We start from the raw sequence: 13162 nt of genomic DNA on the forward strand, positions 1-13162 counted from the left end.
AAACTCACCAACCAAACAAAAATTATGAATAAAGTGTATTTTTTTTGTTCCCGTTTCCCCTCAATTTGTTTCTGCTCATCACAATTCATAATATAAAAAAAATTAATTATTCTCTTGTTCTTTATAATTTTTTATAAAATTTTTAATTAAGTCTTTATATTTTTTTAATTAAATTTTTTACTAATTTTTTTAATTGAGTATCTACACTTTTTTTTTCTTTTTATTTAGGTTTCTATACCATTTTTTTTTAGTTTGGTCCCTATAAAATTAAACCAATTATTACTAATAAGGACTTAATTAAAAAAAAATTAGTGTAGAGACTCAATTAAAAAGAAAAAAAGTATAGAGACCTAATTAAAAATTTTACGAAACTATAGGGACCAACAGAGTAATTAAATCTATAAAAAAATTTAATTATTTTATTATGATATATTTAATAAAGTTATTGTAAAAAAAAATAATTATTTTGATTTCTTAAAAGAAAATGATTGTGTGATGCTCTTGTGCCCTATAGTTGTTGTAGAAACTAGAAAGCACTAGATAAAACCAATGTGCAAAAAGTGGCCTTAAATTTGGCATAACTAAAATCAACTTCAAAATCTTGTGGGGTCACTAAGACCAACATGATTGATTCATTGCTTTTAATGAAAACATGAAACTTTAACTAAGAATTGAAATCACTTTTTGGCTCCTATGCATGCTTCCTTAGTGCTTAAACATCCTACATAGCACTTGCATATATAGTTTGATATCATATGGTATAACATTATGTTATAACTTAATATACACCCATAATCTATGCCCTTCATCTAATTGACTCCTTTTACTTGCACACAACTTTTGACAAAGTCTAAAGTATAAACCATGTAAAACATATAGAGTCTCTTAAAGAAGAAGTAAATAAAAATATTGAGTCCATTTGATGAACTCTCATTATTTATTCATTGATTATTTTTCTTAAGAGATTTTTTTTTTCTATTTACAAAACTTAATCAATTTCACAATTTGCCCCTATTTAAAATTGGCTTAATTACTCTATAAATTCTTATAATTTCACCAAATTTTTTTATTAGATTTTTATAGTTTAAAAGTTTATAACCGAATTTCTATATTAGATCAAAATATTATGGTCAATTTTTTATGATTTTTTGTTAAAAATATTATTTTTTTAAAATAGTTATTTTTTGTGTTTAATATAAGATGAATTAAATTTTATAAAATATTTTTAAATTATTATTTATAAAAAATAACAACTAATAAAAATTTATTCTAGCATAAATTATTTTCAAATTATAAAAAAAACTAATTAAAAATTTAGCAAGACTATCAAAATAATTAAACCTTTAAAATTCTGCTAACCATTGTCACATAATAAAAGCATCAACCTTTGAAAGTCCAAACATAAATAATGGTGAAAACTCAGGTGCAGTCGACTTCACGTGAAGTTGATAGTCGAGAGCCGTTAGATGAAAATTTAGTCAAATCAGTCAGATGATCATCTAACGACTCTCAGTTATCAACTTCACATGAAGTCGACTGCACTTGAGTTTCCACCATAAATAATACATGACTCAACTTTAGCTCAAGTACACCAACCTAGAAAAACATTATTCACTGTCCCAACTATTACTTTATTTAAAAAAGCTTCTCTCCCTCTCTGAGTTCCCTAATTGATCCATCACCTCAATTTGGAATAAACAATCATCTTAGTATATATAATCTTCATCAACACAATTCATTTTTTCCTCATCATCACTTTGGCTCATTGGAGTGACCTTTTTCAAGTTTCTTTTATAATCCATTCCAATATGCTAGCCCTTCCACCACCCCCTTCAAAACAACAAATAATAAGGAATCAAAGTTCCTTAGAATCACTTGAAAACAATAGGCCAAATAAAAAACTATGGCAACCAAGAAGTCAAAGGACAAAACCAGTTATATGGTGTTTTGCAGGGTTATGTCTCATATTCAGCCTTCTACTAATCTTCTTTGGAATTGTTATATTGATATTCTACTTAGCAATCAAACCAAGAAACCCCACATTTGATATTCCAAATGCAAGCCTCAATGTTGTGTACTATGACTCAACACAATACTTGAATGGTGACTTCATTCTCCTTGCAAATTTCTCAAACCCCAACAAGAGAATTGATGTAAAGTTTGAGTCTTTGGACATTGAACTCTTCTTCTCCAACCGGCTCATATCGAATCGGACGATGAATCCTTTCATGCAGAAGCCAAAGGAGACAAGGCTGCAAACTGTGAACTTGATTTCCAAGTTGGTTTTTCTGCCTCAAGATGTTGGTGTGAAGCTTCAAAGGCAAGTTGAGAGCAACAAAGTAAGCTACTATGTAAGAGGGACATTTAAGGTGAAGTTCAACATTGGTTTGATCCATTTATCTTATTGGTTGAATAGCATATGTGAGATTGAGATGACAGGTCCACCAGCTGGTGTTCTAGTTTCAAGACAATGCATAACTTCAAGGAGATGATTGAAGATGCAGAACATGGTGCAAATCTCTCTGTATCTTCTTGTGTTCATTGATTTCTTAATGCTCTATTTTAATTTGCATCTCATGGTATATACAAGTGTGAAAAAGAATGGTATGATTAGATCATTTTTCGGTAAACAATTTGTAGATATTTCTCTCAAGTATTTATTGAGTTTAGAGCATGTTTTGCAGATTAGTACTAAATTTAAACTTTTCTTTTGTGCATGTAAAAGAGAAGAGAGAAAAATTACAAGATATTATTTTATTTTTATTATTTATTTTTCTTAATGGGATTGGTGAAACTCCAACAATGCCTGCTAAAGCAAGCATTGAATTTTTATGTTATTTTATTTTATTTTAATACAATGGTCTTTTTTGTTATTAGTTATTGATTAGGATTCTTTTAAATTGTAAAATTTATTGGGGTCAACATTGCCTACCAATATATCATGTCTTAATCTAGAATCTTCAAAGCAAGCACTTAACATTAGTTTAATCACTTATAATTAGCTGAGACACCAATAAAGCATATGAAAAAGTAGTATTAGCTTTTAGAGGAATATCCTAATATCCTTGGCCACCAAAAAACATTTCTTTTTGAACATTACTTTTGGTTGGCACTTACCACCACTTAAAATGTTTTTTAGCCATCAAAATTATATGATGAATTCTTTGAAGCTAAGCAATCATAAAGTCATAACATGTGCTTACAGAAACTCATTGATAGTACAATCCTTCCATTTGATTTTCTTTCTTCCAAAAAAGGAAAAAAGAAAAAGGAAAAAGAAAGTGGCTGCTAATAAAGTTTTGGTACTACTATTGTTTGAACATACATAATGTTCAAATTCAATCATCCTAACATTTTATAATGCATGCTACTTCTATTCCTAGTTATTGTAATCACATTTCACTTGTTTAGATTTCAAATTTTTACATGAAAATGTGGCACTTTATTGTTCTGAGAGGTAGATCATCACATTGGCCATTACTTACAATCAGCTCCTATAAATATATAAACTTTGAAATTTATAACATATGTATGTATGTATCCAAAAAATAAAACAAGTTAATCAGAAGAAAAAGGCTTAAGTAGCAGCATCATACACATTTCAAATCAATCTCCAAACTCCACTTTGAGGCTAACTAATACTTGTAGCCCTTTACAAACAAGCTCTCAGAAGCCAAACCAGTTCCACTTCCACCACCATACTTGCCAAGAGTAGCCTCCGAATTCGCCTTGCACCGAGCCAAGAACGCCACTTGGGCTTTCGTGATGTTGTCCTTCTTCCCGGCCCATGTTTTGAGTGTGCTTTGCTGCAGTGCTCTTCCAAATGAGAATGACAGAGTCCATGGCTTCAGCACCTCCAACTTGTTCATTGCATCAAGGTTCAATGTAGCCTCCTCTTCACTTTGTCCACCAGACAAGAACACAATCCCTGGTACCGCCGATGGGACGGTTCTGCGCAGTGCAGTGACTGTGTGCTCAGCAATCACTGCTGGGGGAACCTGCTCATCAGCAAATGAGTGAAATGTTCTTGTTAGTTATTCATGGAGGACTGTGTTTTTTGAATAATTATCAAGAATAACAAGGCATAGAGGATATTAGGCCCTGTTTGACAATAAAAATAGACACTAGTACATTTGTTTTGTATTTTCATTTTTTGTTTTTATCTTCATTATTTTTTGAATTTTATGAAAAAAGAAGAGAAAATAGGAAGTGTAAATAGAAAATAGGAGATAAAAATGCAAATTAAATGCACCCGAGATACAAACCTGTTTGAAAAGAAAATTTATATTAAATGTCTCTTTTTTCAATATCTTTGTATTTTCTGCCTTGAGATACTTATTAAGCACAATGACAGAGACACTTTTAACTCTCAAGACTCTAACAAATGCCAAGACTAAAAAGGAAGTAACTAATCTTTTCTTTCCTTTGTTCATAGCAAACTAACTCCCTGACTAATCAATGATCCTTAAACTACTATTCTAAGTGGTAATTACTAATTACTCTTGCAAGTCCATTTTGGTCTTTTGCAATCATCTTGAAGATTATTACCTTTGGGCTATCAGAGCCAGGGGTAACCATGTTGGGCTTGAGGAGGGTTCCCTCAAGAAGAACATGATGATCATTGAGTGCCTTGTAAACAGCAGCAAGAACAGTTTCAGTAACAGCAGCACACTTAGCTATGTCATGATTCCCATCAGTCAGAATCTCAGGTTCAACAATGGGGACAAGCCCATTCTCCTGACAAATTATGGCGTAGCGAGCCAATCCCTGTGCATTCTGCTGGATGGACAGCTCAGAAGGCTCGGTTGGGCCTATCTTCAGCACGGCACGCCACTTGGCAAATCGTGCACCGGCCTTGTAGTATTGCTGGCACCTATGTTGCACAATTACAAATACAAGCATTCAAGACAACACATAAATACATCAATTTCGTAAAAATATAGTACTATTTTGGATCAAATACTTATAGCAAATTTATCAATAGTGATTTTGAATATAGCATATAATAGAGGTTCAAAAAGTTACTCACGTATATAAGTATACAATACAATACAATACGCCTACGGCATACATGAGAGAAAAATTGAAGTATTTGTGGATCATAAGCCGGCGCACCTTGCACCAAGAGAGTCAAAGCCTTGAGTGGTGGTTTCGCCATTTGTTCCGGCCAATTCCACAACACCCTTGTCCACCTTGATGCCTGGGATGACATTGTTCTCTTGGAGGACCTCAACAAAAGGCTTTCCATCAGAAGTCTTTTGGTAGAGAGTCTCCTCGAAGAGGATGACGCCAGAGAGGTATGGGAGGGCATTTGGGGAGGTGAAGAGGAGCTCGCGCAGCGCTTGGCGGTTGGCCTCAATGTTCTCAACATTGATGCTTGCAAGCCGCTTGCCAATGGTGCCTGTGCTCTCATCTGCTGCTAAGATTCCCTTCCCTGGTGTGGCTATGTACTTGGCATTCTTGATAAGCTCATCTAGTATATCATAAAACAAACCATTTGGAATCCAAGTATATATATAAACTTGAAGAAGCTTGATTCAAGTTGAAGAAACTTCTTAACAGAAATGAGGATACTGTGCTACATTTTTTGGATAGACAAAAACATACAGTTTATACAGTATATGATATAAAAACATTGTATAATTTGTTACCTGCATACTTTCCAACAAAGGCAGACATTGTTACAATGTTTTCAAGCTTCAAAAGTGTTTATTTTGGATGGCGGGAAAACAGATAACAAACGACAGCACAAAAATTGAGTTAAACAAACTACCATGTTATATAGATAAGTCTCTCAAAGGAATATACCAATAGGAATCATAAAAAACAGCACATGTGTCAAGTGATTAGCCTAACGAAGGTTATCACACTTGGATAGACCAACGTGTGATTCCTCTGTCTGTCACGTGGCAGCTCATCCCTTTTTTTCAATATATTTTTATTATTTATATTTATTTTGTTCACCCTATATATTATGTTAGGGGACAGACCAGACAAACAAATATTTTGTGGAAACCTCTCACCCTTGATCCTCTTGGACTTGGTTGGTTCTTTTTTCTTCTGGATATCAAACTTTTTTGCATGAAATGCAAAAGCTAAGATATTATATGTGGATTGTTTGCATGATTGGGTATCAACCACATTATTTATCTTTTTTCTCCTTGTCTTTTTTCAGAATCAAGTACCTCAATCATGTAACATGCATCATCAACATGCAATTTACATTATCCTCATATATATCTTCTTCATTGTGATTCATAAAACAGAAAATTTGTAGACACAATACACAATATCCTAACCAAATCTTGGCGTCGCATGAATAATTAGAATTAAAGAATATATATTAAAGAATCTGTATATTCATTTCTATATATAGATATAAGATATCTGTGAGATGGAAAATATATCCGAGAAAGAATATAAGCTCAAACTATAAAGAACAATTTTCACTTATAAGGTACACAAAATTTGTGAAAGAAAAAAAAAGAAAGAAAGAAGGATATGATCAAAATTGATATAAAGATGAAACTCAGTACCAATTAAAAGTATAATTCAGCAAATTTCAACCTCCTCTTTTTTTTCTTTTTCTTCTTTTTCAAGTTAAAGTCTCATGAGTAATTATCAATCAAAAAATATCTTGTGGATATTAAGAAGGGGCCACAACTTGCATGTCATCATCATCTGTTCCAAAATACCTATCCCCAAACTCTCCCATGCCAGGTATAACGCGGAAATCTTCATTCAAACCAATGTCAATCTCAGACGTCACGATTTTTATTCTTGGAAAGCTTTTGCAGACCACATGAACACCTTGAGGTGCCTGGCAAGAACAGAACAAAATTGTAAATCATCACTATGATATTTTCAAGATAAGAAAGACGCAAAGTAACTAAAGAAAATGACAATATCGATAACTTACTGATATGAGATTGAGAAATATAATATTGGACTCTGGTACGCCCTTTCTTAATAGTAAAGAAATCGCTTGAACAGCTGAATTACCTAAAAGATGAAGCTATGCTAATGTCAATAATGTGAAATATTTATGAATGAATTATGATCAACTATACCAACAAAAATGATGGCAAAAATGTACCTGTGCCCAAGATAGGATCCAAGAGTAACACATGCCTATCTGAGATATCATTCGGCAACTTTTCATATATTAGCTGTTTGTTCAATAATCAAAGGATAAAAGGTTAGTTATCATAAAATGAGAGAAACAAAGTCATGCAGTACAAGAATATTTGCAGACCTGTTGACCGTTGTCTCCTTCTCTATGAATAAGAATCTTCCCAATCTTGATACCTTTGCAGCATGCGCGTAAAGCATTCTCCATACTCTCCCCACTGAAATTAGTTATTAAAGGTATTCAATATGAGGAAATAGTGATTTTCTAAGCAAAAGATTTTATTTATGAAGAAACATCCTTAGATCATAAGTTCATATCAAACGGAGAAAAGAGGGAAAAAACGAACTAGTCCCTTGGAAAATAATAGAGGAATGAGAAATAGATTTGCATAATAATTTCAAGGAAACTAGTACCATTACATGCAATGTAAACAAGGTTGATTAATAGAAAAAAAATTTAGTCAATACTTGGAATCAATGACTTTATATTTGGAATAGAATGATACCTCCTGATGATGGAGACGCCGCACAACCTCTTACAAAAATCCACGCCACTGTATACAGACCCTGCATTAATGGAGTTACCATTAAGAGATTCAGACATGAAAGAACTAATTTTGTAAAGATTACAAGAGCTAAGGCTAACCAAATAACAGGCACAAAAGTTGTTCTTTTAAAAATAGTAGTTTCTGCGATTAAAATCATCGAAAGTAGAACATGACTCTCAACTAGGATAAAATAAAAAAAAAAAGCTTACCAGTAGGAGTGATTACTTGTTTTTCTGTAAATGGCAGATGCCCTAGGCCATGTTCTACAACCTGGTTAATTAACCAAATCAAACCATGACGAATAATATATAAAGAAAATGTCATACTTATTCCTTGTCTTAGAATAGAATATTCCCATACCAAACGGATCAAACGGTCAGAATAGAATACAAAATCATGCTTTGTTGTCTTAGCATCACGTACGAGGGTATGCATACCCCGCATCTGCATGATAGCAATAAATGTGATGAATATGATTCAAGTTATGAAGCTCTAGCCAAATTGTGGAGATAGATGATAAGAGAAATGTAAATAAATAGCAGGACATACCTGAAAAGTTGACTGAATGACGTATAAATTAGGATATATTTTACACAGATCATGCTGACCAAGTTTTGTTCGAATATGCTGTACAATCAAATCGATGGCCACATGATTATCTCCTCCTCGGGGTATGATTATATCAGCATACTTCTTTGTTGGAAGGATAAAGTCATCGAAAGCTGGCTTCACAAATTTAGAATACTGCATCAAATAAATAACAGACAAGTCAGTTACTAAATCTATAGAGTAGAAGGATTTCAACATCAAATTGACACAAGAAGAATATACCAGCTTGATCAAATACCACAAAAACAAAACATGTCCTTAATGTTTAATTCCGCAAAAACTGAATAATCACGTGTTTCTTAAGCAAGGAACACATATCATAGCTGATAAGCAACGTAAAGTAAAATAAATTTCCAAAGTCTTGCAATGTAGTAAATGTCATAAATGCGAGATTGAAGGGTGAAAAGACAGAAGATGAGATATGCTTCATGCTGTTACAACAAGTTCGTTACCTGATCAAGCACTGTTGCAATATCACGAGCCTTCTCGGCAGTATCACGCCTAATTCTTCTTGCGAGCCGAACATCAGCATCTGCACTGAACATTTTTCAATGTAAACTGACAGCGTAACTTAGTAGTACAATAAAGATTCAAGATATATGAGCTTGTAAAGAACTAGCAGAACCACCAACAAAAAATGTTAATAGCAAAAAAACAAAGCTGAAGAAGATATGGTGTCACTGGCATCTGGAAAAGACAAAGAAAAAACATGCATTTTCTCAGAGAATTTGAATATACATTTTCCTATATCATGATCATGATTATGACTTATGAGGAAAAGAATCAAGTCCATGAGATTAAAAGGAAAATGAATATCATAGCAGATTCCATATACTTTAAGGACTGCTACATAAAACATACAAAAGAATGAATTAAACAAATCAAAATGGAATAAATAAAATAAAAAGGACCTGTATCAACAAATATCTTCATATTCATCAATGCCCGAACACGTGGATCATGGAAAATAAGGATCCCTTCCAAAATTATAACATCTGCAGGGTTTACCTGCAAAACGCATTAAGCCAACATAAACTTTAAGATAATGGCTGAAATTTTATTTCAGATAAATTTGCTCTTCTCATGAGAAAAATACAGAAGAAACACATCCTGCGTGATAATGGAAGTCATAAATACACTAATGCATTCAAATACAAACATAAAAAATTATCATGTGAGAGTTCTTCTATGCACTAAAAGATTCTATAGCTTGATAACAAAACAATCAAAATTTAAGAGAAAAAAGGGAAGTTCCAAATACCCTTCTCGCCGGAGACACACCGCTTTTGTAACCCTTAAAGTCATACTTTGGAATATTTACTGCTTGACCACGCTTTAACTTGTCCATGACACTTAGCAACTGCTCGGTATCAAAAGCTTCTGATAACATCAACAACAAGCATCAGAAATAAAGCAAAGATCCGTCACAAATTTATTAAACAATCCATTTATTAAGATGCTCAATGAGTACAATTGAACTGACCAGGATGGTCAAAGTTGTAATCTTGTACTCTTGTAAGTTCCTCCTCAGTCAAATTATGGTAAAATGAATCCTGTTGTAAATTAAATAATCCTTTTATTATGCTCAGTCGTCATCATTAGTACAATAACAAACATCAACCTGAAATAATCTTTTTTAAAAGAAGTAAAAGCATTTTTTGCTTAGAACTAAATGAATAGAGATACTAAAACTAAATAAATAGAAATGGTTGGATTAACAGAGAGCCTATGTTACAATGAAATACAAAAAGTGAATCCAAAAATTATTTGAATATCATATTGTAAACAAGATCAAACATTTATTCTCAACTGATCCACAATAAAATCAATAGGAAGAATTCATCACCTGATTAACAAGTACAACTCGTTGATCATGAAGCTGCTGAATAATCATATCACAAACGGCAGTCTTGCCAGATGCTGCCCCACCAGCAACACCTACAATATACAAAGACAGTAATGAAAATAATTACTGCAATGGATACCAAATAAAAATTTGTAGGAAAAAAATTGAATATATCCAAACTTATGGTTTTGGAATTGAGGAAAACTCTAATGATAACCAACCATGTGAGCTGTGCGGTAGCCAGTAAGATCTACTTTGGAAATGACAGAGTATATGATTTGACACCATTTTGCTAAATTTAAAGCAAAAGAGTACAACTTAGACTAACATATCAAAAAGTGAAGTGATCATTGAATGATATTATGCACCAGGATGATCACTGAGTTCCAAGATCCAACTAATAAGTTGGTGGATTTTATGACTACATTGGCAGCCTGCCATTCAAAAACACACCTATAACGAAAGGTTGTTTATACAAATCATCTTCTGAAGTTGTTGGTTGCTCCATGCCGGCCTTTCTTTGCTCTAGGCAATCCATGTGAAATCCAGAGAAGTGAACCTCAGAGTTAGACCCCATCAAATCTTCAATTGATTTATTGGCAAAGACCTGGAATAGACAATGGATTAAAATCATAGGAAGGGATTAAACAAGAAAATATATTATGTTAAAGTATGAAACATGGATGGGAGATAACTTATGGAGTTTGCATTGCAGCTATCAGAAGCATTAGTCTTGAGAACTTGCAAATGTTGGTGATTGGATCATGCCAACCATTTCCATCATTCTTAAGTTATTTTTTCAAAAAGACTAGACTAGCCACCTTGTTTGGATTAAATTTTTAGTTTAATTTCATGAACTTGACAGTATACAGATCATCAGATCATATTTTTTTCTTTTGCTCGTCCAAAAGCATCATTCTGTTCATTAGCCTTTTAGGAGGCATTTCATCACTGCAGATTGAGATTCTTTAGGGAACAAAGATCACACATTTTGGTCTTGGTCATGATGTTCAAGCAATCTTTCCAATCAACCTATCCATACACAACACTCTGTTTAATCCATGTCACAAGGATTCAACAAGTCTTACCTTAGTTGCCAAAGGCCTATCGCAACCTTCCTCCTTTATATGGACTTGGACCTACTATATGAAATGTAGACAGAGTTCTATGATACACAAACACCATAGAGTTAAATTCCTAACCTAAAAGAACAAAGATTTTGGTGTCTAATCATGCCTCCCAGCTATGAAGAAGAACAACAAGACATCGTACGACACATCATGTACCAACATTGAATTGGTCTAGCAGTGCAAGCTCATGATGCTTTTTTTTTTCCAATGCTCTCAAGTTCGAGTATTTGACAAGGTAACAAAAGAAATGTGTTGGAAGGGGCAACTACGGACCCAAGCCGGATTATACAGTCAATGAAAAACCAAACCATCCGATCCAATGGACATTACAATAAGTAGCATCACATAGATTCTGATTCCGAAGAAACAACAAATGGTTCTTATTTCTTAGCATAATATCAGCACTACCATCGCATGAGAATAAACAGAAATCAGAATCAAACTAAAACTAGTTTCAGAACAAAACAGAAATCCAGATCTAATAATTCAATGAATGAATGAACCAATATATAATAATGCTGATCTGGAAAAACAAACGTACCTGGTGAAATCAGAATTGTACAGAGGACGGAGCTGAGGAAAAAGGATGGAAATCCGCGAATGGTACGGTGTGAGATATGAATTGAAGAAGAAGAAGAAGTTGATGATGACGACGATGATGGTGATGATGGTGATGGTGGTGGTGGTTTGGTGCAGTAGGACCCTACTCTCTACTGCTCTAGTAGTCTCTTCTCTTCGCTTCTCTTCACTACTTTGCCCTTCTTTCTTTTTCCTTAAATATTATTATAATTAATTAATTATTATTTTAATATTTGTATAATAATAACAGTAATAATCAATGAATGATTATGTTATTTTTGGTAGATAATCGATGGATTATATTGTTGACATATATAATTACAGATTTGTGGCCTAATGTTACAGCTAATCTAATCTTACTTATATTACAGCGTGTGCGTGTTTTTACATGCAATGAGCCAATTACAGAAAAGAGGGCCTTAACGTGGGGAAATGTCATTTTTACCCTCTCACGCTTCTTCTCTAATCTCAAGTTAGAGAGAGAGATGCCCTTGATTCAGGGGCGGTGGGGGTGCTAAATTGCCATAACTTGTGCCGCCATTGTCGTTACTAACTTCAACCCAACAAAGCTATGTATGTAAAACACTAAACAGTAAACACATTGTAGTAGCTCAAACTTAGAGAGGGAATCAAACCCAAGATATTTATTTTAACTATGTTATATTATATTCATATTAAAAATATACAAAATTAGTGTATATAAATATACATAGATATAATTATTAATTTGATGATTAATTTTTTATTGTATACATAATATTTTTGTATTTTTAAGAGTTTAGCTAATATATATTAAAAAAAACTTAAATTATTATTAATAGAAATATTTGATTTTTTTTTTATTCTAATAGATACATAACAAAATTATATTGAAAATTAGAGTGTGTTTAGTTCATTTTTTTATTTTTATTTTCGATATTTTTAATTAGAATTTTGTGGTAAACATTTTTTATTGTTGTTATTATTTTATTTTTTATTTTATAAAATTTAAAAAATGTAAATTAAATACATTTTTAAATTTTATAAATTTTTTTACTTAATAATTTAATATGTATTTTCATAATTCATATTAACTAAATCTTTTTTCTGATTATATATGATATCTAAGTTTTATTTAAACATATGTTGCTAATTAATGAGTTGTTGTATGTATAAAATAAGGCAAAATTTATAATTTTGGAATATATACCTATTTTTGTTCTTAAAGAATTTCATATCAGACACTTTAATCCCCAACTAAAATTAATTACTCGATTGGTCCTTAATAATTAATTCCGTCAGTTACATAGGTCCTTGACTCCGTTAACTCTAATGAAAGA

The 13162-nt window shown here is 32.4% G+C and overlaps 3 protein-coding genes across 3 annotated transcripts; 1 reads left to right on the forward strand and 2 right to left on the reverse strand.

Moving 5' to 3' along the window:
* The first annotated feature begins 1808 nt into the window (after positions 1–1808).
* LOC112701781 (uncharacterized protein At1g08160) lies at positions 1809–2492 on the forward strand. Its single transcript, XM_025752539.2, has one exon. The coding sequence runs from the start codon at positions 1809–1811 to the stop codon at positions 2490–2492; it is 684 nt and encodes a 227-aa protein (XP_025608324.1).
* A 927-nt stretch (positions 2493–3419) lies between these two features.
* On the reverse strand, positions 3420–5943 carry LOC112701780 (fructose-bisphosphate aldolase, cytoplasmic isozyme 1). Its single transcript, XM_025752538.3, has 4 exons — positions 5652–5943; positions 5116–5473; positions 4549–4873; positions 3420–3998 (listed from the first exon to the last, which is right to left on the reverse strand). The coding sequence occupies exons 1-4, from the start codon at positions 5677–5679 to the stop codon at positions 3636–3638; spliced, it is 1074 nt and encodes a 357-aa protein (XP_025608323.1). The 5' UTR covers positions 5680–5943; the 3' UTR covers positions 3420–3635.
* Positions 5944–6343: 400 nt separating this feature from the next.
* On the reverse strand, positions 6344–12178 carry LOC112701779 (uridine kinase-like protein 3). The gene is made up of 15 exons (XM_025752536.3): positions 11806–12178; positions 10588–10741; positions 10135–10226; positions 9772–9841; positions 9550–9668; positions 9200–9296; positions 8741–8820; positions 8229–8423; positions 8040–8123; positions 7889–7949; positions 7638–7698; positions 7256–7349; positions 7097–7169; positions 6920–7002; positions 6344–6820 (listed from the first exon to the last, which is right to left on the reverse strand). Exons 2-15 carry the CDS (start codon positions 10709–10711, stop codon positions 6647–6649), a joined length of 1407 nt encoding a protein of 468 aa, XP_025608321.1. The 5' UTR covers positions 10712–10741; positions 11806–12178; the 3' UTR covers positions 6344–6646.
* Positions 12179–13162: the final 984 nt, after the last annotated feature.

This window comes from Arachis hypogaea, chromosome 7 (genome assembly GCF_003086295.3).
Source record: "Arachis hypogaea cultivar Tifrunner chromosome 7, arahy.Tifrunner.gnm2.J5K5, whole genome shotgun sequence".
NCBI classification, from domain to species: domain Eukaryota; kingdom Viridiplantae; phylum Streptophyta; class Magnoliopsida; order Fabales; family Fabaceae; genus Arachis; species Arachis hypogaea.